At 38.7% G+C, this 27,133-nt stretch overlaps 2 protein-coding genes and 1 long non-coding RNA gene across 3 annotated transcripts in view; 1 reads left to right on the top strand and 2 right to left on the bottom strand.

Annotated features, from left to right (window-relative positions):
• Window positions 1-27,133, bottom strand: part of LOC146465230 (blastula protease 10-like) — a 532,877-nt gene that overhangs the window by 99,971 nt on the left and 405,773 nt on the right. Inside the window, exon 3 of the mRNA XM_085128517.1 lies at window positions 22,790-22,887. The gene's annotated coding sequence lies outside the window, so the exon portion shown is untranslated. The remainder of the gene's footprint in view (window positions 1-22,789; window positions 22,888-27,133) is intronic.
• Window positions 1-27,133, top strand: part of LOC146465265 (uncharacterized) — a 283,446-nt gene that overhangs the window by 197,146 nt on the left and 59,167 nt on the right. The gene's annotated exons all lie outside the window — the stretch shown is intronic.
• Window positions 1-27,133, bottom strand: part of LOC146465266 (tolloid-like protein 2) — a 91,124-nt gene that overhangs the window by 11,440 nt on the left and 52,551 nt on the right. The window contains exons 3-11 of the mRNA XM_085128494.1: window positions 17,148-17,510; window positions 15,479-15,496; window positions 13,693-13,890; window positions 10,811-10,987; window positions 7,003-7,365; window positions 5,337-5,354; window positions 3,901-4,098; window positions 1,756-1,926; window positions 715-762 (exon numbers count right to left, since the gene is read on the bottom strand). Coding sequence (XP_084984620.1) covers window positions 715-762; window positions 1,756-1,926; window positions 3,901-4,098; window positions 5,337-5,354; window positions 7,003-7,365; window positions 10,811-10,987; window positions 13,693-13,890; window positions 15,479-15,496; window positions 17,148-17,510 — 1,554 coding nt within the window. The remainder of the gene's footprint in view (window positions 1-714; window positions 763-1,755; window positions 1,927-3,900; window positions 4,099-5,336; window positions 5,355-7,002; window positions 7,366-10,810; window positions 10,988-13,692; window positions 13,891-15,478; window positions 15,497-17,147; window positions 17,511-27,133) is intronic.

Below are 27,133 nucleotides of genomic sequence, written 5' to 3'. Positions count from 1 at the left end.
CCTGAAACTCAACGCGAGAAAATGCAAGACACTGAGGACTGAGTATGCTACCAATATCGAGAGCATTGTGGTGAATGGCAGGGAGGTGGAAGACATCGAGAGTTTCTATACCTAGGAGCGACTGTAGATAAAGAGAGTGGAGGCAGTAAAGATATTTTGAACCGACTGCAGAAGGCTGGCGGTGCATTCCAGAGGCTAGGGAAGGTGTGGGCAGTAAGAGGAATAGAAAGGAAAACCAAGATACACCTATTCAAGACTTTAGTTCGACCCGTCCTGCTATATGGCGATGAAGCGTGGAAGATGACAAAGGCTGACAAACGAAAACTGAATAGTTTCCAACGCAAATGCCTTAGACGGATAATAAAGATCAAATGGCAGCAAAGGGTGACGAACAGGAGAATGGTTGAGATGGCAGAGATCAATGAAATAAGCTGCGAGGTACGACGAAGAAGATGGAACTGGTTAGGACATGTACTCAGGAGAGATGGTGATAACGACTGTTTTACAGCATTAGGGTGGACTCCAGAAGGACGAAAGGCGAGAGGGAGACCAAAGACCACTTGGAAAGGGACTGTTGAGAGGGAGAGACACAAGGCAGGGTGGAAAAGTCGGAGTGTAGCCAAGGCGGCAGCACGGAGCCGAGAATGTTGGTCAGAGAATGTGTCGGCCTTATGCGCCTACTGGCATGCAGAGAATTGATGATGATGAATGCACTACCTTCTCTAATCACAACACTGGTGGAGTTGCCACTTGAACCTTCTTCTAGAAAATAACAATACAAAAATAATTGTCTTAAAATTGCACGGTTTAAAACTATGTGGAGAAGGCAGAACTTAGCAAGTGCTTGGTATCCAAAAAGAAAATGATGCCAAGAGCACTTGCTATGGGGGGTAAGCATACATTTTTCAGAGATAAAAGCCTCGATTTCAATTTGGAGAAAAATGCCATCCATTGCTTTGTATTTAAGAATAACCGTTGCTTTATTGTCTCTAAAAAAATATTAATGAGTGGTTACCCCCAATTTTCTTTTTGGATTCCAACAGCCCTTGCAACGACCTGCTTTCCCTGCATAGTCATAAAACGTGGCAGAAATACTTCTTTTTTAGTAGGCACCATCCTTAAAAATTACTTATTTCTTTCAAAATCATACAGTGCTTTAAGGCTGTGAATCAGAACCAAAATATGGAGTTTTGTTTCTTGCAAGACACCAAGTCCCATGCCATGCTAAAACAGAGCTGATTCGGAGCAATAAATCATAGTTGGATTTCAAGGCCAAAATGGAACATACTTGTAGCCTCTATTCCACCACGACCTTCATTTTAGGGTTGGTGGTTCATAAAATTGCGATTGTGCACAAATGAATGAGTTCTTCCTTCTCTCTCTCTGATTGCTGCTTAACTTATCCACAAACACATGAATGAAGGTGTAATACTGTCCAACATTGTGAACAGTGTTTAAACTGCATCATGTTTCCGTTACCGAAAGTGTTGCACTAAACAATTTCAAAATGTTTAGTAAAAATATAATGACTAAGTAGAGTTATACTAGTACCCATGTGCAGCAAACGACTAAAGTGTAAGGGTACATCCCTGGCGAAAATCTGCAAGACCTCCAAAGATCCTTGAAGATCTCCAGGTACTATCCAGATACAATCCAGCATGTATTCACTAAGAAGAAATAATGAGGTTTTGATGAAGTCTGCTTGCAATGTAAGATCAACTAAGAAGACCCTTGCTCACTATCCAAGACACTTACTTGAATCATACAAAACATAACCAGCAACAAAGCCTCTATCTTCACTTAAACTGTCAGATTTGAACCTGATATAAATTCGCTTCTCTGTAGAGGTGAAGGAGAATGGTGTCTTGTTACCACACATTGAGCCTTTAATGGTGCTTGATGAGTCATATGACTTGTAATTCCCTCCTATCACAAAAGGATGTAATGTGTAAGTCAGATTGATTTAAGTTTACACTCACCTTTTAAACATCACTAGGGTACATGTAGTTTAAATCACTAAACAGTGCTAAAAATATTCCTAAATTTACCTTCAGCTGGTTCAGATACTCTACCTCTGAGCATGTTGTAACAAAAAACACAAATAAAGGAGTGTTTACATGATACCGGCGGGACTTTTATTCCGGTACGAGTTCACTTCAGTTCCCTCTTGTGGCTCTTTATTCGTTTACACATGACACCAGCACAAAATGTCATACCAGAGCGAGTCATACTGGTGCAATCTCACCCTAGCCTGGTAACTGTACCGGGGCGACATTACGAAAACTCATTTTAATGTCATGTGAACGAGGTATGGCTATTCTGTCCAGCATGAAATCACTCTCCTGTGAGTCTGGAACAGGTAGCGCATGCACATTCTTCGACATCCAGTCCAATATGGCGTCACCTGGGTGTCACAATCACGTTTGTCGACATGAAGTGTCCATTCATGTAAACGCAGCATGAAATCACAATGTCATACTGGTATCAAACTCGCACAGGGGCGAGTTTTCACATGTAAGCACCCCCTAAGTTAGACTTTCCTGCATCAAGTTATATCAGGAAACATATACTAGACTGTATGTGCAATAAAAGCAAGCAAGTTCCACTTTGGCATGACTGTGGAGCAATGGCCAAATGGGGAGCAGGGATGGCACAGTGGTGAGAGCACTTGCCTCGTACCAATGTGGCCTGGGTTCGATTCCCAGACTTGACTCATATGTGGGTTGAGTTTGTTGTTGGTCCTCGTCCTTGCTTCGAGGGTTTTTCTCCGGGTTCTCCGGTTTTCCTCCCTCCACAAAAACCAACATTACCAATTCCAATTCAATTTGGAATCCAAGGGCCACAGGTTTGTCAGTTGTCAGACTGTTAAGTGTCACCCTCGTTAAACAAAGTTGATTGATTGATTGATTGATTGATTGATTGATTTAAATGTGCACGTGTACACTGTAAATACAGTATGTTGAACCTAATTCACAGCTAATTCTTGTTTAGTGTATGCAAACTCAGGCTTGACTGTGTAGTGTATTCCCTTATTTGGTTAATGTGCTTGTTCTCTTTGGCAATAAAGACATGTGTACGTCAACAGCCTGTATGTGAACATGCCTTCAACGCTACAGACTGGTCAATGGCTGCTAGGGCTAACACAATAACGAGCTTCGTTGTTATAATTTTGAAAAATTTATATACATGTATTACAGTACACAGTAATAATATGTGTACACTTAACATCCATCTTTCTTAACACATGCAAGCTTTATGATGTAATATGTCATATGAATCAGAGTTGCTCCTAGGTGTACAGTGCAAAAGAGATACACTTCTACAGCGTCAGAATGATTCCTGTTATCAGACTGCCTCACTTCCACTCCATTGCTCTTGGGTTTTAAAATTAAGGGAGGTCTCTTTACTACAGATCAGGGTACTTGTCGTGTTACTTAATCTGGATTAGCAATTCCGTACTTCAAACAACTTGGCCTTGGTATTGTTACTATATATACATTAGAACTAAGAAGTATGGGATTTTTAAGGATGGTACCTTGTTGCTATTTTGTAGTGTTTTGACATGTGTGAGGGATTGCAGTGCAAGCCCCAAACTGCAAATTACAATAAAAAATCCCTACAGCTGTAACACTAAGAGGAAAGGAAGCTGAGTTCTGAATTTTGTTTAACAAATTATACAATTCCGCCTTGTAAGTTCCTTGTAATCCGATGAACATTTGTAAGCTATTGCCTTTTATAAAAAAATTAATAATTGAAATACCATTCCCAACAAAACGTAGGATGTAAGGATAATTTGCAAAGACAATTGACGGCTAGCAAATTTTCATGCATCCAACAACAATCAATTTTATGGTAGTTAAGAGTCTCCCCCATTAACAAGTAAAAATATGATCCTGTCACCTTTTACTTTGACTTTGTCATTGTCACATCCAATATGACTCTCAAGATAAAAGTCCATAAAAGCAATTTTGATGCCTTTACCACTTCCCACCTCAATATTCCAATAACAGTCTGTTAAAGACGGATAGTGACGAGGCCAATTAGGAGAATTGATTACCCCAGCATTGGAATCCATAATTCGAGTTCCATAGCAACTGCCTAAAAGTAAAGAAAAGAGAAAGTTTAAGTCATGCGTTTAAGTTTATTTGTAAGTCCCTAGTTACTCAAAGAACAAGTATATGTACACAAGTCCTGACTTACACTGTAGCATACTTTACATTCCAAATGCGAAGGGTCCCCCAGTAAATGACCCCCTCCCCAAAATATATGGTAGGCACCCCCTCCCCCACCTCCAGAAAACATCTTAAGCACTAAAATCCTGCAGATAAAAAGCCTTCCCAAAGGTAGTCTATTGTTAAACTGTAGCTGTTTAATAAGATGTTATCTGAAAGCAAATGGAACGTGAAACAGAACATAAGCTTTAAGAAGGCGTTCTACCCAGCGTTCTCTGTTAGGTTACTTGTGTTTGGTACTGTAAGTACTCCACCAAATCTTGCAGCACAACCTTTGGTTCAATAATTATTGTGTTTATTTAAATTCTCGCATTATCGCATAAAAAATGAGTTCCAATTTGTGCTTACAAATGAAGACAAAAATACGAAAAGTTTGCAGATTGAGAATAAAACAGTATGCCAGGGTACAAGAGGTAATTAATTATTACTAAGAATACATATAATATTATCAAACTACAGCTGTATAAACATCAAAGGTGAACTTTGCTATAAGACCTTACAATGGCACTGGGAAAAAAACTATCCTTAAAACACTCTGTTCTACATTGTACACTTATAGAGATTCCAGTTGTTTGAGTTTCTAGTAAAACGTTCGTGCGCGCATGCCCTGGTCTGTGTCAGATGTTGTGAAAGAGGGCCACTCTTATTAATTTACTCCAGAGTCATCACGCCAGGTGTCTAATCTAAGGAAGTCTCCAAACTGTCTAGCTACATGTATATGAATGCCCAGGGTAGATAATACGCAGGGCTTGTTTTTGAACTTTTTCGAGTTGATCTGATAGATAGTTGGTTACTTATTCCAAAATACCCGTAGAACGTATTAGGGTAACATACATGTACATGGGAAAGAGATCAGTGGCAGGGACACCCCATGGTACAACACCCTGAGACTATACATGTACTGTATCTGTGCTTTGACATCTTAGCAACTACTGAGGTAATAATTATGTTCACTCCATTTCAAATCACTCTGAATAATTAGCCCAAGCACTTCATGTGAAGTGTATGTCGCTGGTTTGATAAGTTTAGGAATAGTCACGATCAGTACTTTAAAGAGTACAAGTTGCATATCAGCATATAATTATATATTAGTATATTACTTACTAGATAGAGAACCTGAACCTGTAAAGAAAACAAAAACAGGATGATTAGAAACCTTGAGTGTCAGCACTTGAAATAAAAAATGTCTTAAATACACGGTATTAGTCTATTACTGTATAAAAGTGGCTCATTCAATAATACTTCATGTATCTTCAGTTGATAACTTTTGGCGATTTGTGGGAATTCGGAATGAATAAGGGTAAATTAAAACTACACATAATATCATCTTGAAAAGAAAGTTTGGGCAATTTCCATGGAACCCTTGCAGTATGGGCCAGACTGTATTGTTTAGAATGATGCGATTTTTTTTTTTTGCCAGGATTGAAAACATTTTAAGGACCCTTTCAATATAAATATGAAGCTTAAGTGCGAACTGAATTTTGCATTCAGGGCTGTCTTAAATTCTTTGTACATAAGGACTGAAAATCAGCAACAAGAACCCATTAGGGTTTAAAATCATGATAGAAGCATCATTTAAATAATACTCTCCCTAGCCCTTACATTGCTGAATCTTCGTGTCCTTCATGTGCGTGGAACAGAATGCCCCACATACGAAAGCATCACTGCATGCGTGATGCAATGTTGTGTATTATGTCATGACGCAGATGTCACGGTCTACAATAACAAAGAACGTCACCAGAAATCCCCCTACACCATCTAACGCAAAAAATTTAGGTCAGGTTCTTTATTTTAAATTACCACGTGCAGTAGGTAAAGTTGCCTTGTGTGTAATCATGGCTTATGTGAAGTATTTCTTCACTATATACATGTATAATTTTGAAAACTTCCAAAGAATTTCCTCTGGCCATATCAAACGAAGTTTCGAGCGAAGTTTGATTCTATTTGAAAATGTCATTGACCCAGAGATGAGAAAACAGAACCAATTCATTTTAACCACTATCCGTGAGAGAACTGACGAGAGACTAATCTTAACCTTTATGAGGTCATGTCCCACCTACAACGCTTGAATTCCTTGAACTACTCCACGACTGTCCAAGTCCTTTTGGTTCACATATCAAATCACACCAAAAGAGTTTGTTTTTCTGCCCAGTTTTCGTACCATTTTTTCAGCACAAAGTGGCTTATTTCAGCGACTGTCAATAACATCATGTTTGCCAATTGCTGTTCAACTAACCTATTTCCTCAGGCATATAAAGATTTCAAATACTTGATGTAAAATGTTCGTGGCTAGTCTGACGTGGCACTTCGTCTCGTCCAAAAGACTCTTCAGAGGCCTTAAGAATTTATCTAGGTAACCTCGTTGAGCATCACGCCCGTAGTCCCATTCGCAAATTCAAGATGTTAGTAGTCTGGCCCGAACAGGACTTTGGGCGAGTTGCCCAACGAGTTTGCCTATAAATTCTGAAGATCTCTGAAGAGTCTCTTAGCCGAGACAAACGCCGCGTCTAACTAGCCACAAGCATTTCACAAGTATTTGACAATTTTTCAATTCTTTATTGTATAAATTTCAACTCGTGTACATGCGGTTGGGAATCCATCTGCAATAGAAGGCAAAGCGTACGAGTCTCGAATTAATCCCACGGAATACTAGGGGACTGTGAGCAGTCTACTCTTAAACTGCATCCCATTATGTTTCAGCTTACCATAATTATTGAACAAAACGGCATGACATTTCATTTAAAAAAAATAAAATAATTTATTTTATTACCAGGTAAAACTGTAGAATATGAGGCCAAGAATCCCATGCCACTACCAGAGCTGTCACTCTTGAACCTTAAACGCAAGCAGCTGTCCGGCGAGTAAACATCAAAAGGCGGAGAGTTAGAACAATATTTCCCAATGGAATGTCTGCTACATCCAACGAAAATTTCCACGTAATCTTCAGAACAAGACGGCATTTTACCCTCGATGTCAAATGCGGACCATTTAAGCCTGATTGCTCGTGGGGGGAAAATGGATGAAACTTTGATGTCATATGTACAGAACTGGTTATGTGCATACGATGATCTCGAACCATAACCTGGTGAGGTCACCTGTCCAGAAGAGCTTGTAAATGTCTTGTCACAATAAGCTGGCAAAAATTACAAAGAGAAACTGGTTGAGAGAGATACAACTGTAACTTACTGAGCACAAATTTGACATGCGCTAACTTTAATGCAACTACATGTACATGCAAGTACATGTATAAAGAAGAGTCCAAGGGAGGGGAAAGGGGGGGCGCAAGATGTGTGGAATTTGACAATTTTGAAGAATTTTTTATCAAAACCCCCCATGCTCCCCACTCCTCTACAAAAAAGAGACAAACATGGATTTGGTCAAATCTCCTCATTTTATATTTTTGAATGCCTCCTGGAATTCACCATCATGGTCTTTAGTTATCAATTTTGATAATCCAAACATTCATTCACAGATTGAAGCCCACATGTACTTCAGTTAGCCTGTACTGAAATGCCTCCTATTTACTTTGAGCAGAAAGAAGAACTTCTGCAAGATACCACAGTTGAAACACTTGTTATTGTGTCTCAGTATCCTGCTGTTTTCTGAGAAACTGGGGAAAGCCCTAAAATTGGTTGCTTGACAGTAGGCATTGCTAGAATCAAGACTCACTTTTAAAATTAAAAATGATGAGGTACTCAAGGTAAATTATTTACTGTATGTTGAACAATTTTATTTTTAGTGGGGTTTTCCATGTGGTAGGTCAAAACCTGTGGATTAAAAAAGGGGTGACTATGTATTGCAATAATTTCCCTAATCGCGAAGGATTACGGCCAAAATTTTGTTCAAGGTTGTGTACAGAGAACTCACGAGTCATGGAAAAAGCCCTCCTTTACAAACATTCTGCAGTTCCAGAAAATATCCATGCTCCTTCCTTGAATGTTTTTTTTTTTTCGTTTTGCCCCCCCCCCCCCCCCCGCCCCTCCCCCGCGGCCCCCAGGAAATTCCAGTTTAGCTGCATACTTTGCTTCTAAAATTCAACTTTTACAATGTACGTAAGACCCCACTCCCCCTATTTGTTTATTTTACACTAACACTAAAGAACATTATTGTACCAGTGGAAACCAAGCTCTTATTCATATGTACACTCTTTTAGGTTGCTTCTTTCTTGGGAAAATAATACTGGCAAATAATAAGTCTCAGGGTTGTTTAGAAAGGCTTTAAAGCTGCCAGGTTAATTAAGTCAAATAGATTATTATTAGTGCTCCATTAATTGATGCAAATGGAAGAAAAAGTTCCGTGTAGAACTTTATCCTAGTCTAGAGAACATTTGTTGGTAAAGGTTTTTCTGTCACTCTTTTGTGGATTACAATATTATAATAATTATTTTTAATAGTGCCTTTGATCTTGTGAGAATGCATCACAAGAACTTGAGTACAATTTTATGCCTTGTAAAAAGCCATATATGGCATTGTAGATGAAAGTTTCCATGTGAACTTTTGAAGATTGTTGTGATCAATTTATTTCACATGAATAGCCAAGATTTAGCAATAAAAGGTTATCGCACTTATAATTTTTCTTGTTGGTTATGGTTTGACAATGCCCTAGCCTTTGAATTGAAGTGCTAGGAGTATATCCACCTCAAGTCAGTTTCTAGGTATGTGTAGATTTTGTATTTCAAGCAAGCTGTGATCAAACCCTGAGGAACACATGATTCTACATTATTTGAATGAACCATTGTAGGTCATTGCCAGAAATGTCAGGGCAATCCAAAGAAAATAAAAAAGTATACACTCCAGGTTTTTCCCTATTTTGCGGCTTGCTTGGAAAACAAAATCAAATCTTGGGCCTTTTTGGTAAGATCGTGACAATTTCAAGATCTTGGTAAGAAACTTATAAAACCTTGTAAGATCTTGGTAAGATTCCCTTTAAAATCTTTTAAGATCTTTGTAGGAATCTTATAAAATCTTGTAAGATCATGGTAGGAATCTTATAAGATCTTGTAAGATCTTTGTAAGAATCTTGTCAGATCAAATAAGAGCTGAATATAAAGAATCTTAAGATCTTGTTAGAATCTTATAGGATCTAACAAGATCTTAAAAGATATATGAATCTTTTGATAAGATATTACAAGATCTTGTAAGGTTCTTGTAAGATTCTTAAATAAGATTCTTATTAAGGCAGGTACAAAAGTCGGACCGGATCAACTCGGACTGCCAGGACCTGCCAGTCCGGGTCGGATCAACTCGGATCAACTCGGATCGCCTCGGATCATGAAAAAAACATACAATTAAATGAAATTGAAACTTTTACCCATTTGAAGGTTGAAATTCCGGTCAAAAATGGGCCAAATTAAGAAAGACTCGCGACGTTTCTACGTGTCGTGCTGTGTAGTCAAGCCGCCATTTTGTATTCTAAGTTCCAGCTCCTCTCGGACTCGTCTCCGGATCCCGCCGCGTCGATCTCCACGATCATGGACCCAGATGAAGGTAAAACCTAGGCCATCTTTGTCAGTGAATTTGTATCCGTCCACCAAAATGAAAGTTTCAGTGAGAAAGCAAAGAGGGCAAGGTGAGTGTTGTGCACATTGATCACGTAGCGTAACAGAAATGGGTTATGACTGAAACTTTCATTTTGGTGGACGGATACAAATTCACTGACAAAGATGGCCTAGGTTTTACCTTCATCTGGGTCCATGATCGTGGAGATCAACGCGGCGGGATCTCGAGACGAGTCCGAGAGGAACTGGAACTTAGAATACAAAATGGCGGTTTGACAACACAGCACGACACGGAGAAACGTCGCGAGTCTTTCTTAATTTGGCCCAATTTTTGACCGGAATTTTAACCTTCAAATGGGTAAAAGTTTCAATTTCATTTAATTTTACGGGGTTTTTTTCATGATCCGAGGCGATCCAAGTTGATCCGACCCGGACTGGCAGTCCGAGTTGATCCGGTCCGACTTTTGTACCTGCATTTCTTATTAAGAATCTTGATAAGATTAATTGACGGATACTTAATGAGGATGTTTGCAAGATCTTGGGATTATCCTAGAAGATCTTTGAGGATCTTTGCAAGATTTTGGGAGGATCCTTGAAGATTCTTGAGGATCTCTGCAAGATCTGGGAGGATCTTCAAAGATCCATAAAGATCTTTCCAAGGTCTTGCAAAGGTCCTCAAGAATCTTTAAAGGTCCTCAAGAATCTTTAAGGACCCTCCCAAGATCTTGCAAAAATCTTCAAGGATCTTTAAGGATCCTCCCAAGATCTTGCAAAGATCCTCAAGGATCCTTCATTTTCTTGCCAAGATCCTCAATGATAAAGTAATGCTTGCTTTTGTGAATATTTAATTTAGTTTAGTTTTATTGTAACACGCACTTGATCATATTTGTACAAAAGCAATAATAATAACAATAACAATAATAATAATAATAATAATAATAATGATAATAGTAATAATAGTTTTTACAACTGTCATATTAAAAATTATATAAAGCTAAATATAATTTACCTTAAAAAACACTCTTATTGATAAGCATTTATTATGCAGGCAATAAACTGGCTTACTATCCAAGACACTTACTTGAATCATACTTAACATAACCAGCAACAAAGCCTCTCTCTTTATTAAAACTCCGGTCAGATTTGAACCTGATATAAATTCGCTCCTTATTTGAGGTGAAATAGAATGGATGGATGTAACCACACATTGGGCCTCTGATGGTGCTTGATGAGTCATATGACTGGTAATTGTTCCCTCCTATCACAAAAGGATGTAATGTGTAAGTCAGATTGATTTAAGTTTAACAGTGCACTCACCCTTTAAACATCACTACAGTACATGTAGTTTAAATCACTACACACTGCAAAAATATTCCTAAATTTATCTTCAGCTGGTTCAGATACTCTACCTCTGAGCATGTTGTTACAAAAAACACAAATAAGGGAGTGTTTACATGACACCGGTGGGACTTTCATTTTGGTACCAGTTCACTCCGGTTCCCTCGTGGCTCTTTATTCATTTACATGATAAAAGCACAAAATATCATACCAGAGAGAGTCATACTGGTGTGATTTCACCCTGGTAACTTTACCAGGGCGACATTTTCATTCCAATACGAAAACTCATTCCAACGTCATATAAACACGGTATGGCTGTTTGCTCCAGCATGAAATCACTCTCCTGTGAGTCTGGAACAGGTAGCGCATGTGCATTCTTCAACATCCAGTCTAATATGGGGTCACCTGGGCGTCATAATCACATTTGACGACACGAAGTGTCCATTCATGTAAACACGGTATGAAATCACGTATGAAATCATGGTATGAAATCAATGTCATACTGGTATCAAATTCACACCAGGGCGAGTTTTCAGATGTAAACACACCCTTAGTTAGACTTTCCTGCATCAAGTTATATCAGGCAACTTATACTAGACTGTACGTACAATAAAAGCAAGCAAGCTCCACTTTGGCATGACTGTGGAGCAATGGCTAATTCAAATGTGCACATGTATACTGCATTTACAGTATGTCAAACCTAATGCACAGCTAATTCTTGTTTCGTGTATGCAAACTCAGGCTTGACTATGTAGTATATTCCCTTATTTGGATAATGTGCTTGTTCTTTGCAGCAATTAAGACTTGGCATGTGAAAGTGCTTTTGGCATTACAGAATGGTCAACGGCGGCTAGGGCTAACACAATAGCGTGCTTCGTTATTATAATTTTGAAAAATTTTCATACATGTATTACAGTACAAATTAATAATATTTGTACATGCAACATCCATCTCTCTTAACACATGCAAGCTTTATGATGTAATATGTCACACGCATCAGAGCTGCTCTTAAGTGTACAGTGCAAAAGAGATACATTTGTACAGCGTCAGAATGATGCCTGTTGTCAGACTGTCTCACTTCCACTCCATCGCTCTTGGAGGTCAATCAAGGGAGGTCTTTTAACTACAGATCAGGGTAAGGCTGTTTGAACAAAACCTATTATTAAAGCTGTCATGTTACTTAATCTGGATTAGCAATAACCATACTTCAAACAACTCTGCCTTCTTAAAGTAACTACAAGAACTAAGAATAATGGGATTTTTGTGGCTACAGCCTTCAGCTACTATGCTATAGTGTTGTGCGTAAGTCCGTAAATCAAAAGCTTTCGGAATTGCAGAATTTACCCGAAGTTGGGTCGAGTTCACCAGGACAAGTTGTCGAGATCTCAGTCGGCTTTATTTCTACGGAAGATCCTTGTATTCAATTCAAAATGGTAGCCGTGTCTTTCATACATGGATTATCAAGGTGGCAATTTGTGGTCCTTGGAAGGAAAACAGGTTTTCAATACTGTAAATCAAGAGAACAACTTCTAAGGAACACTCGGCTGCTTAAAAGAGGAAATCAGTGATTTCATAGCCAAGAAATTCCTGTTGAGATTTTGTGTCAAGGCGAAACATGTGCGATTGTAAACAAGATCTGCAAATCATCGTGTGAGCTGTAGACGTTCTCAGAAATCTTTGCGTGCTCCTGGGAATCCACTTTACAAAATAGTACAGGTTTGAATGTGAATTTCACCATGCTTTATGTTAAATTGATCGATCTGTCATATTTCAAATAGCTTTAGTGAAATTTTTGAAAATCGTACTAAGTTTAAAAGAGTCGAAAAATTGTGTTTTAGTGACTTGCAGTTCGCTTGGATTGGTCCCCTTCATTTGAGGCGAAAATTGAACGAATTTGAGAAATTAATTCAGACAGACCTGTGTTCACGTCTGTCTGAATTAATTTCTCAATTACAAAAGCTTATTGGCTGTTTATCTGTGTATCTTGATTCACGGAATTTCTTCACCACGCGAGAGCCAAACCATATCTGTTACTGTCCCCTGTGTACTTTAAAAAGTGTATAGACAAACCCCCCCCCCCCCCATACCAAATTCGCCCATGTGACCGCACGATCAAATTAAGCTGCACAATTTTAGCTGTTTATTCAACCCTCTGAATTTTATACAACATTGCTTTTTTACTGCAATATATTCTACAAAAATAAAGCAGTAGCCACATGCAGTCATAGACTGCCTTTTATTAAGCATGATATCTTGTTACATATATTGTGCATGCTGTTTTGTAGGGTTTTGACATGTGTCAGCCCCAAACTGCAAATTACAATAAAAAATCCCTACAGCTGTAACACTAAGAGGAAAGGAACAGCCTCTGAGTTCTGCATTTTTTTTAACAGATTACACAATTCAGCCTTGTAAACTGTTCCTTGTAATCCGATGAACATTTGTAAGCTATTGCCTTTTACGCAAATACTTGAGATACCATTTGTAACAAAGCGTTGGATATTAGCATTATTTTTAAAGACAATTGATGGCTACATGTAGCAACTTTTTATGCATCCAACAGCAATTAATTTTATGGTAGTTAAGAGACTCCCCCATTAACAAGTAAAAATATCATCCTGTCACCTTTTACTTTGACTTTGTCATTATCACATCCAATATCATCCTCAAGATGAAAGTCCATAAAAGCAATTAAGATGCCTTTACCACTTCCCACCTCAATCTTCCATTCACAGTCCTGGAAAGATCGATAGTTACCAGGCCAATTAGGAGAATAGATTACTCCAGCATCAGAATACCTCGTTCTGCTTTCATAGCAATTTCCTACGGATAAAGAAAAGGTAAAATAGTTTAAGTCATGTGTTTAAGTTTATTTGTTACAAATCCCTAGTTACTCAAAGAACAAGTATATTGAACAAGTCAGGCCTGACTTACACTGTAGCATACTGTACATTCCAAATGCAAAGGGTCCCCCAGTTAATGACCCCCTCCCCAAAATATATGGTAGGCACCCCCTTCCCCACCTCCAGAAAACATCTTTAGCGCTAAAGTCCTGCAGATAAAAAGCCTTCCCAAAGGTACACGTACATGAACATGTAGTATATATTGTTAAAGTGTAGCTGTTTAATAAGATGTTATCTGAAAGAAAATGGAATGTGAAACAGAACAAAAGCTTTAAGAACGCATTCTACCCAGCGTTCTCTGTTAGGTTACTTGTGTTTAATACTGTTAGTACTCCACCAAATCTTGCTGCACAACCTTTGGTTCAATATTGTGTTTATCGTGTTTATTTAATTAAATTCTCGCATTATCGCATAAAAAATGAAATCTAATTTGTGTTTACAAATGAAGAAAAAAATAAAAGTTTACAGATTGAGAATAAAACAGTATGCCAGGGACCGGGTTACAAGGTTTACAAGAGGTAATTAATTATTACTGAGAATACATATAATATTATCAAACTACAGCTGTATAAGTATCAAAGGTGAACTTTGGTATAAGACCTTACAATATAATGGCACTGGGAAAAAACTATTCTTAAAACACTATGTTCTACATTGTAAACTTATAGAGACTACAGCTGTTTGAGTTTCTAGTAAAACGTTCGTGCCCAAATGCCCTGATCTAGCTATGTCAGATGTTGTGAAAGAGGGCGACCCTTATTAATTTACTCCAGAGTCATCATGCCACGTGTCTAATCTTAGGAAGTCTGCCAACTGTCTAGCTACATGTATATGAATGCCCAGGGTAGATAATACGCAGGGCTTGTTTTTGAACTTTTTCGAGTTGATCTGATAGATAGTTGGTTACTTATTCCAAAATACCCGTAGAACGTATTAGGGTAACATACATGTAAATGGGAAAGAGATCAGTGGCAGGGACACCCCATGGTACAACACCCTGAGACTATACATGTACTGTATCTAAGCGCTTTGACACCTTAGCAACCACTGAGGTAATAATTATGTTCACTCCATTTCAAATCACTCTGAATAATTAGCCCAAGCACTTTATGTGAAGTCTATGTCGCTGGTTTGATAAGTTTAGGAATGGTCATGATCAGTACTTTAAATAGTACGAGTTGCATATTAGCATTTATTAAAAACTGCATCAGTGTATAATGCAATTCGAGAGATTTGATTGGCTTAGCGGCCATGGTATATGAGCAATTATACCATGGCCGAGAAATGGCGACCATTAAATTGCCTTCTGGTCGTTCTTGCACAGCGAAATCAGTAAGATCTAGCAATATTTCTCGGTTGTTTTCAATAAAACAATTATTCCACTTGCGCTTGTTGGATATGAGATGATTATAGCCAACTCGGCGCTACGCGCCTCGTTGGCTATCTATCATCTCATATCCAACGCGCGCTCGTGGAATAATTGTCAAATATATTAGTATATTACTTACTAGATAGAGAACCTGAACCTGTAAAGAAAACAAAAACAGGATGATTAGAAACCTTAAGCGTGACAGCACATGAAATAAAAAATGTCTTAAATACATGGTATTAGTCTATTACTGTATAAAAGTGGCTCATTCAAAATACTTCACGTATCTTCAGTTGATAACTTTTGGAGATAATTGTGGGAATTCGGAATGAATGAGGGTAAATTAAAACTACACATAATATCATCTTGAAACAAAAGTTTGGAAAATTTCCATGGAACCTTTGCAGTATGGGCCAGAGCGTATTGTTTAGAATATTGCAATTTTTTTTTTTTTTTTTTTTTTTGCCAGGATTAAAAACATTTTAGGGACCCTTTCAATATAAATATGAAGCTTAAGCGCCAACTGAATTTTGCATTCAGGGCTGTCTTAAATTCTTTGTACATAAAGACTGAAAATTAGCAACAAGAACCCATTAAGGTTTAAAATCATGATAGAAGCATCATTTAAATAATACTCTCCCTAGCCCTTACATTGCTGAATCTTCGTGTCCTTCATGCGGAACAGAATGCCCCACATACGAAAGCATCACTGCATTGCGTGATGCAACGTTTTGTATTATGTCATGACGCAGATGTCACGGTCTACAATAACAAAGAACGTCACCAGAAATCCCCCTACACCATCTAACGCAAAAACATTATGTCAGGTTCTCTATTTTAAATTACCACGTGCAGTAGGTAAAGTTGCCTTGTGTGTAATCATGGCTTATGTGAAGTATTTCTTCACTATATACATGTATAATTTTGAGAACTTCCATAGAATTTCCTCTGGCCATATCAAACGAAGGGTAAAAAGAGCGAAGTTTGATTCCATTTGAAAATGTCATTGACCCAGAGATGAGAAAACAGAACCAATTCATTTTAACCACTATCCGTGAGAGAACTGACGAGAGACTAATCTTAACCTTTATGAGGTCATGTCCTACCTACAACGCTTGAATTCCTTGAACTACTCCACGACTGTCCAAGTCCTTTTGGTTCACATATCAAATCACACCAAAAGAGTTTGTTTTTCTGCCCAGTTTTCATACCATTTTTTCAGCACAAAGTGGCTTATTTCAGCGACTTTCAATTACGTATTATTTATTTTTTTTATTTATTTACTTATTTTCTCAGGCATATAAAGTTTTCAAATACTTGATGTGAAAAAAAAAAAAAAGAAATTCGTGGCTAGTCTGACGTGGCACTTCGTCTCGTCCAAAAGACTCTTCTGAGGCCTTAAGAATTTATCTAGGTAACCTCGTTGAGCATCACGCCCGTAGTCCCATTCGCAAATTCAAGAATGTTAGTAGTCTGGCCCGAACAGGACTTTGGGCGAGTTTGCCTATAAATTCTGAAGATCTCTGAAGAGTCTCTTAGCCGAGGCAAATGCCGCGTCTAACTAGCCACAAGCATTTCACAAGTATTTGACAATTTTTCAATTCTTTATTGTATAAATTTCGACTCGTGTACATGCGGTTGGGAATCCTTCTGAAACAGAAGGCAAAGCAGTACGAGTCTCGAATTAATCCCACGGAATACTAGGGGACTGTGAACAGTCTACTCTTAAACTGCATCCCATTATACAGTCTGTATGTTTCAGGAAAACGGCATCACATTTTATTTAAAAAAATAATATATTTTATTACCAGGTGAAACTGTAGAATATGTGGCCATGAATCCCATGCCACTACCAGAGCTGTCACTCTTGAACCTTAAACGCAAGCAGTTGTCCGACGAGTAAACATCAAAAGGCGGAGAAGTAGAACAATATCTCCCAATAAAACGTCTGCTACATCCAATGAATATTTCCACGTAATCTTCAGAACAAAACGGCATTTTACCCTTGATGTCAAATGCGGACCATGTAAGCCTGATTGCTCGTTGGGGGAAAATGGATGAAACTTTGATGTCATATGTACAGGACTGGTTATGTGCATACATAGATCTCGGAGAATAACCTGGTGAGGTCACGGTTCCAACAGAGCTTGTAAATGTCTTGTTACAATAAGCTGGCAAAAATTACAAAGAGAAACTGGTTGAGAGAGATACAACTGTAACTTACTGAGCACAAATATGACATGCGCTAACTTTAATGCACCTACATGTACATGCAAGTACATGTATAAAGAAGAGTCCAAGGGAGGGGAAAAGGGGGGCGCAAGATGTGTGGAATTTCACATTTTTGAAGAATTTTTTATCAAAACCCCCCATGCTCCCCACTCCTCTACAAAAAAGAGACAAACATGGATTTGGTCAAATCTCCTCATTTTATATTTTTGAATGTCTCCTGGAATTCACCATCATGGTCTTTAGTTATCAATGTTGATAATCCAAACATTCATTCACAGGTTGAAGCCCACATGTACTTCAGTTAGCCTGTACTGAAATGCCTCCTATTTACTTTGAGCAGAAAGAAGAACTTCTGCGAGATACCACAGTTGAAACACTTGTTATTGTGTCTCAGTATCCTGCTGTTTTCTGAGAAGCTGGGAATTAAGCCGTCAAATTGGCTGCTTGACAGTAGGCATTGCTAGAATCAAGACTCACTTTTAAAATTAAAAATCATGAGGTACTCAAGGTAAATTATTTATGCTGAACAATTTTATTTTTAGTGGGGTTTTCCATGTGGCAGGTCAAAACCTGTGGATTAAAAAAGGGGTGACTATGTATTGCAATAATTGCCCTAATCACAAATTAAAGGATTACCGCCAAAATTTTGTTCAAGATTGTGTACAGAGAATTCACAAGTCAGGAAGAAATCCCTCCTTTACAATTAGATGTACATTCTGCAGTTCCAGTAAATATCCATGCTCCTTCCTTGAAAGTTTTTTTTTTTTGCTTTGCCCCAAGCCCCTCCCCCGCGGCCCCCAGGAAATTCCAGTTTAGCTGTATACTCTGCTCCTAAAAATTAATTTAACTTTTACAACGTAAGACACCCCACCTCCTAGGGATTAACAAATATCTTCCATGGGGCGGGAAAGGATGTTTTCTGGAACTGCACATTGTATTTCAAAGTATAAATTAAAATGCAAGTCATGTATGTTGTAAACTGACAACAGTATTCCTTCAACCTTCAGTCAACTCATATAAATACAGTAACACAGTTAACATTCATAATTTTATGAATGAAAAACACATGACTTCCTCACCTGCGATTACAACTTCCAACAAGGATAGCCCTAAGAAAAAACAAATTAAAACAACTCAATGTGGTTCTTACATGTACATAAAATTTCCATGCCCCTCCCATTGGAGAATTTGTTGGTTAGGACCTCACCACCCCACAGTCCAGCATACCACCCCTCCCAAAGTCCAATGTACACTGTAGCTGGATACGTTTGCCACCCAAATTGATTTTCAAAGTCTCCACCCTGCTAGAAATGCTATTGGCCTTCCAGGGGGGAAGGGCCCCAAGGGTGGAGAAGGGGTAAAGATATTTTCTTGAATCAAATGGAAAATCACAGGTACAATATGATTCCTTGTTTTAATAATAATAATATTTTGATATTTTCTTTGTACCTGTAACAGTGTACATGTATATAGGTACATGCAGAATACCACAAAAATGCACGTTACATCCTACAAAATGGAGATATTTTGAATGAGCTGAAATTGGCATTCATAATGGAAAATGCATAAAGCCCTCTGATGTTGGTATCTAGATACCTTTTTAGTAGTGCAATGTAAGTGGCTTTTGCACTGTAATGTAAATAATGTCAGTTATAATATTGTATAAAAAAAAGTTGGTAGTGAAGATACAGTGTTATTATTGTAAATCGTGTTTTTTTTTTTGGTAGTGCCGTAGTATAGTATATAGTATGCTTATATTGTAAGTACAGTTAGAACTGTAATTATCGCTATTAGTGTAAATCAGTGTACGTTAGCAGTGTTTAGTATTGTATTAGTAGTGTTACATTATGCTAATAAAAATTAAAAAAAATAATAAAAAATAAAGCCCTCTGATATATAGTAGGACTGTGGCGCCAACACGTGCAGTAATACTAGTCTTGAAGATTCTCTATTCCTCAGTTGTTTCATTCTGAGTATTCAACAATCCCATTCATATTTTTCTCCACACACTGTTTTCCTCCTCTGCACATGAAAAACAACAGCTACTGTGAGGAATAGAGAAATTGTAGGACAAGCCTTGCCTGTGTTGACGCCACAGCCATTACTATCCTCAGTCTCTTGTCTTGCACGGTATTGTACCCAACCAGAAGTGAAATTTGACACTTGAAATTACACCTCAAATACAGGGAAGACACTTTGATATGGATTTCTTTTCAAAATTTTATACAAGTACAAAATGAAGATTTGATCAACCAAATGAAAAAAATTCTGTTATACTGTACCTACTTTAACAGTTAATGACTGTGTATTTAAAAATTATAGTTTACAAATAAAGTTACCATACCTGCTATCAGCCGAAGAAACATTGCAGCAGTTGGTTTTTTTTTTTTACTGCACAGCAGTGACAACTTGTTTAACAAGATTCTGTCACAAAATTTTAAAAGTACACGTAAGTTTTTAAAAGTTGGTGCATTCATAACTGATAAAGATGACACTGTTGTCGAATTTTTAAAGACAGCTTTTAAAAATTGACGAGGACATAAAGTTGGCTAAAACAAGTGCAAATTATCTATGCATGCATTTTTTTTTTTTGTCTTTTTTTTTTTGGTGTGTTTCTTTGAAAAATAACACCTTAAGGGAAATAAAACTTCAAAAGCCCTGAGGCCCTGCATTTGACCAACATTGCATGTGCCATTATGTTCAGCATAATTATTTTGACGTGTCTTTCCTCTTTAAATGAAACCATCATTAAGACAGGTGCAATCTCCTGTTCACAAGTCAATAAAGTTTTGTCAAAACGGGCAAAGCTTCAAAGGAAAAAAGCAAAACTTCAATGCACAGTTGACTCAAGATAATAATACTTTACTGATAATCATTGGGCCCTTCCGTGTATTGCACACTGTGTACAGCTCATAATTTTTCACTATATTAATATGTCATACCATCTGGCAATCACTATGCTTCCCCCGGAGGGGGGGGGGGTACTCCCCTATATAAGGTATATAGGTATGTGCCGCCCCAAAGGGTATGGTTTTTGAGCCGTTTTGGTCTGAAATAGGGTATAGATTTTGACAATTACGGTCTGAAATCGGTCGGGTTTTTGGGGCGGGGAACATTTACGAAAGCTTACAAACATATTTTTCTTCTCAGTACGTAACTGGAACGAATAACTGATAGCGAGAAAAAGAAATAGATAAACTATGTCATTCCAGCTTACTTTTACTCCTTGCGTCAACTTCCGTTCGGCACTGATGCATAATTATCAGGTCTGAAAACGGGTCTGAATTTTAGAGGTCAGGTCTGAAAACGGGTATGGAAAATGGCATGTTTAGGTCTGAAATAGGGTCGGGATTTGAAGACCCGGGCGGCACACCCCCACCAAGAATTCCGGGGAGTACCCCCCCCCCCCCCCCCCCGGATGCTTCTAAACACTACACTGTATGTATGCAAATATTTTGTCCTATTTAATTTATTCAACAAACTACAAATAGTCCGAAAAATTATGTCGATAGGGGAATGCATTAGTGACCTGAGTACATAGTCCTCGTTAATGGACTTGTCTCAGATGCATATGGGAGGAGAATTACCAACTAAACTTTGCTGTACTTTACAAAACATTGATACTTGGCACAATAATCTGCGTTGTTCAAGAGTGTCCGAGCAAATAATTTGCAAATAATTTGCAAAATTTGAAAAATTCTTGCAGTTTTTTTAATGGCATCCGATTAAATACATATTTCGCCATGTCATGGCCGCGTTTGGGCTTCATTCGTCAAATTTTCTCCGAGAAAAGCGGAGCTTAAGTCCTCCAGGTCGGTTTCAAACTATGATCTGTAGCAAAGTCATAGACAAAAGGAATTTTAAGCATGCAGACTCCGTCTTATGAAGGAGAGAACAGTGGTGGCATAAAAAGCCCAAAACAGCGAAAATAACGAAAAAGCACAACGGACATACGAGGTGAGTTTTTTTTAATCATCTTACGTAAAAAATGAGGATATTTTAATGTATTTAGCGTTCTAAATGAACGATATTTTATTCCCCATACAACGTCTTATAAAGGGCTCAAATTCTCAACCGCGTATGATGAAAGGTCACGTTCCAACTCACACAGCCGTGACGCATATATGAATAAATAGATAATTAATTTTTCGCTTTCTCTAAAGGTGAGCTTGGGACACCTGTGGTGATAGCGATCATCGAGCCTCGTACCCAGAGTCTTCAGGCTTTTTGGTCAGCGGGGCAACGCCGGGAAGACTCTGGGGACATCGAATTTTATTACCGCAGGATTTCTGCGGTAAAACAATGGAAACCGTTACGGAACAGCCAATCAAAAAAATTGAATTTTTTCGATGTCCCCAGAGTCTTCCCGGCGTTGCCCCGCTGACCAAAAAGCCTGAAGACTCTGGATACGAGATTGGCATTTCATCTGACACGTGTTTGAAGCGCAACGGTCGCGAAGCGCTGATTGGCTGATTTAAAATAGACTGCATGCTTAGAATTCCTTTTGTCCATGACTTTGCTACAGATCATAATTTGAAACCGACCTGGAGGACTTAAACTCCGCTTTTCTCGGAGGAAATTAGACGAATGAAGCCCAAACTCGGCCACGACATGGCGAAATATGTATTTAATCGGACGCCGTTGAAAAAACCGCAAGAATTTTTCAAATTTTGCGACAATTCCGGTTTGAAATAACGACCCATAGCGGTCGCCGGCGGTTTCTTGCCTGCCTTTACTCCCTTTCTCACTACCGGCCGGCAACACTGTAAAACAGTAAACGCGCCAAAAAAGGGTTTCTACGGCTCGGAATGGCAAAAAAACACCACGCGTGACTCAATCAACATTTCCTTCAAACTTTACTTCAACATAAAGGTTAAAAGGCGACTTTAAATATCGCTACTCAGTAAAAATTTCAACCGATTGTGTCGCGAATATAAAGTCTCAAATTGCAAACAGTCATTACACCACACAAACGGAGGGTGGTTCGTCTGTGGATGCACGATCGATATGTTCGTTGGGCCGGGGCTCGCGACAAAGAAAAAAGCAATTCTGATTCAAGCTCCTAGCGACTATGCTACAATAACAATAACAGCTATCCTTGAAAAGAAAATGAAATAGGGAAAACTGCAAAGTCATCGCAATCGCGAGCGTTTGATCTTGCACCTTGAAGCTGAATCTTGTAAACTAAAAAACAAAGTAACCTTTCGTTTCTACTCACCAAAGACTGAATAGGTTGTCAGTGGATCCGCCCAGCTTAACGTTACTTTCCACTCCCGTTTCTTGTGTTGTAATTTCTATCAAATCAAAAGATATACACTCTGTTTTTTTTTATAAGAACGTCTAATTTTGGAGCTGAGGTTGAACGTTCTTATATTTTTTACATATACACTACATGTATTTCAGCAAATCAATGCGGACGTGACCAGGAAACATATCAAAGTGATTATGATAAACCGAGATGTGCGTCACCATTGTTAATGTTATACAAAACATGCCCTCACGTATTTAGGTTAATTTACATTTGTTACCTGGATTACACAGATCAGCAAAATAAAAACGTTCTTAATCGACTCTCACCCTGAGGAATGTTCTTAATACGTTCTTAAAATTTTGGTTAATCTCAGCCTCGACGTTCTTATAAAAAAGGTTCTTATATAAAAAAAACAGAGTGTCATGGTATCCAAAACCCCCCCGGGGGGGGGGGGGGGGGCACTTGACCCATGTTTGAGTATAGGGGTGCCGCTGGGGGTTTGAAACCCTGACCCTGTTCAGGACGAAAATAACCTTAAATACCTACCCTGTGTAGGACAATGTCCTCTATTTTAAGACCCTATTTAGGACAAAGGACAACATCTAGCTCGAATCGCACTAGAGGACAAGCCGTTTTTTGAGGTGTCAAAAAAAATAAAAATCTGTCATTGTGACCAAAAACCAGGTGCGATTGCATTTTTTGTCGGGACCAAAATTTGTTTAGGGCCGAACAAAGTTCAAAGGGACCGTCGACTACCTCTGAGGCAGGCCAAACTGATACAAATCTTGAAAAACAAAAGACGGATGTCTGTTACCTGACAGGTGACAAACAGCGGTCTCCATGCACCGAGGTTTTTTCCGCGAAACGTGACCAGAGGGTCATTTTGCCATCATGAATCCGGGAAAACCTGACGAATATTTTATGCCGCAGTATTCGCAATATTACGCGCCGCAAGGCTTTTTTGGAATGTACTATATGTGGGCGTAAGATGAAAGGGCAGCAAGTGCAGCTCCGTCCGTCAATTGGCATTTTTTACGTCATGGTGTGAGTATGCTTTATGAGGCAAAAGTTTTGTCTCTGGCCGATTTCACACGCAATTTGTCTTGAAAATTCTGAAAACAATTTCATAATTGTCCTCTAGTGCGATTAGTGCGATTACACAAGTGTTTATTGGCAATAGTAATAACATTTAAAGGCCCACTGTCACTTACCGGACGTGATGTTGCACGTATTGAAACGCGAATACCAATCACAACAGATAAAATGATACACTTCCTAGAAGTGATGGCGAAAAATCCCAAAATTTCGCATTAACAGAGGTGAACCTTAAGTGGAAACTCAATTGACGTGAAGCATTGTTCACTAAAATAAATGCAGAGTAACGTCTCTGATTTCGGATTGCCAAATACTCGACGACAGTCTTGCAACCATACCCTGTCTAGGACGGGTCCAGGGGCCTGTTTCTCGAACGTCAAAGGCGAACGTCGGGCCCGGTAAGTGATTTTGGTGATAAATGTTTCTTAACAGTAGTCAATTTTTGTTAGCTTTGAATGTTAAATTTTAAAATCTTATATAATTCTATGAAAACATTGGCCAAGTACCATGTCCGTAATCACAGTGTAATCGGCGAAAAAACATTTTAAAATATACTTACAGGGCCCGGTAAGTTACCGGGTCTTTCGAGAGACGGGCCCCAGCACAGACTCGCTTGAAATTATATAAGTTCTTGTATACCCCGTTCAGGGCAGAGACGCCAAAAACCATACCCTATCCAGCGGCACGGCCCCGTATAGCCCATATAGGGTAGTACCCCCAACCGGGCCAAAAATACAGTATAAAGTCGTATGACAAACAAACTTTCCTAGTCCGAAGAGCGCATGGGTTTCTGGGGAATTTTCTGGGAACGATTTCCTGGACACCTGGGACTATTATTGTCGTTCCCAGCTTCTCGTCTCCTGTTCCAACGGTTACAAAATGGCGGACAAACAGACAAGAATGCCTTGAACAACGTTCATATCGATCTTCCAAGCATCGCTTTTAATAGAACGATCCCGGGTTTTGCTTCTCCATATGAGATGAGTAGTTTCGTCAAGAAAATGTCTACCGCTGAATAGTGGCGAGTTTCAATCTGCTGGAATCGAATGGCATCTTCGAATGCTCCAAGTCGGCTGCAACTTTGCCGGTCGAAACGACAACGCCTGGAGCAAATAACCAGGAAGAGGGGAAAGGATTATTGGAGAATAATGGTTCGTCTACTTATCTGTACCGTTTGAGCGCGGACATTCCGAAAATTCCCGATATTCCTTCGCCATATACATTGATGCGCCCTCCATCAAGTACCCAAGCAAGTGTTGTCACATCAGAACCAAACGCTTATTTGCCGTTTTTTTCCGCTTTTGTCTTGGTAAGTAGAATAGGCTTTGCTTCATTCTTTAACCCTTTAAATCCTAGGTGTGTGGTATTTTTTCAATGACTTTTTGGCAATAAATAGTCTGAGCCACTTAATTTCTCCATAAATGGAGATGAAATAAAAATATCTGCGGTCTTAAGAAACTGTGGGCTCAGGCTAAATTGTCACGTGATGCAAGTGACGGTTGTTGTTTGTTTCGAGCGAGTGCACGAGCACGAATCTGGTAAAATCATCGCTTTATAAGTGTTTTTCGAGCCATTTTCCTCTGCAGAAACCCCCATTCTGGCATCATCAAGCTGGAATGTGGGTAGAGGCAATCCTCTGAAAGAAAACAGAGGTGAGAGGTGATTTCATGCTGACTGAGTCGCCAAACATGCTGTGTAGCAGACATGGAGGCCCACGAGTGAAGTTGCCTCTCTGGCCGTTTTGTGGATGGATTCCAGGACCTGCCAAGGCTATTTGGGCGAGTTTGGAGTAGTAAAATATTCAATGGATTCGAAATTTTGCTGGTGGTACTGGGTGGCTCGACACTTATAAAAAAAACTATGAAATGGAAAGAGCAGGAGTTCTACGCTCGCGCTATGGCTGAATTACCCAGAATTCTCTTCGGGCGTAAACGAGGCAACGTGAGATACGCAAGACTGGGTCTGATAAAATGGCTGAAGTATAGCCCTCGGAAAGCGTTGAGAGGAAAACTTCCAGTCAGATACCAAGGTCTGACCTTGAGGTTTGCTGTAAATATAGACTTTTCAATTTTGAACAAATTATTTGGATTAAAATTGACGACAAATAAGTGTAATTTTTGATGTTATTATTTGGCCGAACAATTGGTATTTAGGACTTTGTTGCCAAACGAACGGTGATATGCAGCGAAAATCGGGAGGCGTAGTCGATTTGCTGGGTTTGATGATGGAAATATACATCAGCTGGTGTCATTCACACATTATCATGACGTTGTAGCTTAAGTTAACAAGAAGCAATTCATAGAAGCCAGAACGGTGTTTTCGACGCATATATGCGTTGTTAGTATGCGAAGGGTTAATAATATATCTTTGAGATGCGCGTGATGCCTGCATGTATACGAAGTTTGGACAGGACGGTAACTCAAAGACATGTTAACATGTTGTACTGATACAAAACTTCAAAAAGTTCAGTAATAGCGCACACTAACAAAGCTTTTGGAGGCTTATACAATACGTATTTGCAGCAAAATCCAGGTTGGTTCTCGAGTAAAGAATTAAACGTCGTATTGAGACTAGTGCAGATCCAAAACTGAATCTTTTTGAATCAGGTACAAAACGTGCAGGACAGGAAGTTGTTTGTCCAAGTACTGTGGCAGGTAAAGTGTACTGCATGAACGTTCAGCTCACCGATACATGTACCATCAAATCCAGAATACGGGGTAGCAAATCAATAAAATTGATAATCAATAATATTTGATAAAATCAATAGAAAATAGCTTATTATATCAGAAATCAATAAAAATCGGTAAAAAAAGGTCCATTGTGTGTAATCAATAACTATGGATATTTCAATATTAACATTATCAATTAATTTTTATCAATTAATATCGAATTTATAATATTGATACTGGTTTATCTTACAATTGTTCAAAACAAAATCAACAAAGGATAATATCTATATAAACGAGCTTGCAAAATCTTGAAAAATAATCACTCTAAAACTTGTATACGATATTTTGAAGAAATTCGAAGGACTAGCATAAAACGTAACCATCAAATAATTATTTACTGGTACCTTCCCTTTAAGAATTTAAAAGTCTGGCCAGCCAGTTCTGAAAAATCAAAAGCGCGCCTTATGTTATGTACAGGGTCTTTGGTAGCGCCTACTATAAGGGACCGTTCATTTTTTATGAGCATGGGGGGGCTGGTGGGATTTAG

The sequence above is a fragment of the Pavona decussata genome, unplaced genomic scaffold, assembly GCF_977016875.1.
Source record: "Pavona decussata unplaced genomic scaffold, jaPavDecu1.1 SCAFFOLD_156, whole genome shotgun sequence".
NCBI lineage: Eukaryota > Metazoa > Cnidaria > Anthozoa > Scleractinia > Agariciidae > Pavona > Pavona decussata.
Note: the sequence above shows the minus strand (reverse complement) of the source record. Positions and strands in the feature narration are given on the sequence as shown.